This window comes from Azolla caroliniana, unplaced genomic scaffold, assembly GCF_043228905.1.
Source record: "Azolla caroliniana isolate FFs.n. ecotype wild unplaced genomic scaffold, voAzoCaro1.0.p SCAF_12, whole genome shotgun sequence".
Taxonomy (NCBI): Eukaryota; Viridiplantae; Streptophyta; class Polypodiopsida; order Salviniales; family Salviniaceae; genus Azolla; species Azolla caroliniana.
This window is the reverse complement of record NW_028230447.1, coordinates 20,219,875-20,221,519: the sequence shown is the minus strand read 5'-3', so window position 1 is coordinate 20,221,519 and position 1,645 is coordinate 20,219,875. Positions and strand designations below refer to the sequence as shown.

The 1,645-nt window shown below is 41.1% G+C and overlaps 1 protein-coding gene across 1 annotated transcript in view; it reads left to right on the top strand.

Moving 5' to 3' along the window:
* The window catches only part of LOC147857433 (protein S40-6-like), a 1,377-nt gene extending 283 nt beyond the window's left edge, over positions 1-1,094 (top strand). The window contains exon 2 of the mRNA XM_087328734.1: positions 827-1,094. Within this exon, the coding sequence (XP_087184860.1) occupies positions 827-1,065 (239 nt within the window). The 3' untranslated portion in view covers positions 1,066-1,094. The remainder of the gene's footprint in view (positions 1-826) is intronic.
* Positions 1,095-1,645: the final 551 nt, after the last annotated feature.

Below are 1,645 nucleotides of genomic sequence, written 5' to 3'. Positions count from 1 at the left end.
ACATCATATCATGCCCTCATCATCATCATCACTACCACCATATTACCACAATCAGCCTTCTTGGTGTATATACATATGTATGTATGTATGTATGTATGTATGTATGTATGTATCAGTATGTATATGGCATAACCCTTTGTCATGCCATCACCATAGCATGGCATGGCATAGATGCATCACGTACATGATGGCCCTTTACAGTGTCTACATATGTATGTGTACATTCATCGATAGCATGATCTGCGGCATCATCATCGCATTCATAAGCTTGGCATGGCATGGCATAAATGCGTCACATACATGATGGGCCTTTTACAATGTCTATATATGTATGTGTACATTCATTGATAGCATGATCTGTGGCATCATCATCATCGCATTCGTAAGCTTGGCATGGCATGGCATAAATGCATCACATACATGATGGGCCTTTTACAATTTCTATATATGTATGTGTACATACATCGATAAGCATGATATGTGGCATCATCACATTCATAAGCTTGGTTATGGCATCTATGCATACACAACGTGGGATGGCATCACATACATGGCATATAACCTTTCTTATGCCATGATATTTTATCTATGGATATGTATGTGTATGCCATAGCCTCATGTGCATGAATGTTTTTCTCATGTCTATAGCTATGTTGTATATCTATAGATAGAGTCACATACATTTCACCTTTTGTTCTACCATTTCTTCTATAGCTATGACTTTGGCATGGGCTTTCCATGTTTAGCATATCACACACACACACATCTCCATGAACATGGTCATATTGACTATAACAATCTTTGGACTTGTAATGAATGGGTGTAGTGCAAGCGAGAGGTAAGATGAATTGCCGCGTGGAGGATGCCCATTACAAGGACGAAGAAGAAGACGAGGACAAAGTTCATGATGAGCGACTTCCACCGCATGAGTTCCTTGCCCAAGAGTATGCTAGGAGCCAAAGGACTAGCTTTTCGGTTTGCGAAGGGTTAGGGCGGACACTAAAAGGTCGAGATTTGAGCCGTGTACGCAATGCCGTGTGGAGCCAAATGGGGTTCGCGGATTAAGTCTTACAATTGTGTCTAGAGTAAATCCTGCCACATGCCTCATAAGGAGTTTTCCCCGCAGAGCTCGGAACTTCGCTCACGTGCTGGGTTTTTCATCTTTTTTTTTCGTTGGGTTTTTTTTGTCGAACCGATGATTTTTGTTGGACGAGGAAAGCCCAGTTCTCCGCGATTGATTCTCTACGTGGATTGGTGGTTTCTCTTGGATGAGCTCAAGTTTGAAAAACTCGAAGAAGAGTGCGACTTCCAAGATGTAGTAGGAGAAATATACATATATATACTAATATAGGCTAGTTTTTGAGATGACTTCAAGACACTTCCCTTCTCTCCGAAGTAGGCCACGGGGTCATCCCTCATTTCACCCCAGGATGCCATGCATATACATATGCTGACACTTTGGAGCGAGTTTTCTTTCGGTTTTCCTTCTTCCTTTTTCTTTTTGTAAATGAAAATAGAGGTTGATGTGTACTCTTCTTGGCCCTTCTTCTTTACTTTTGCACAGAGCAAAATATTGGAGGAGGCAAGGAAGTGGGACCACCAATGTATTTTTGATACTTTGGAAAAAAAACGCACCGAAAAAAAA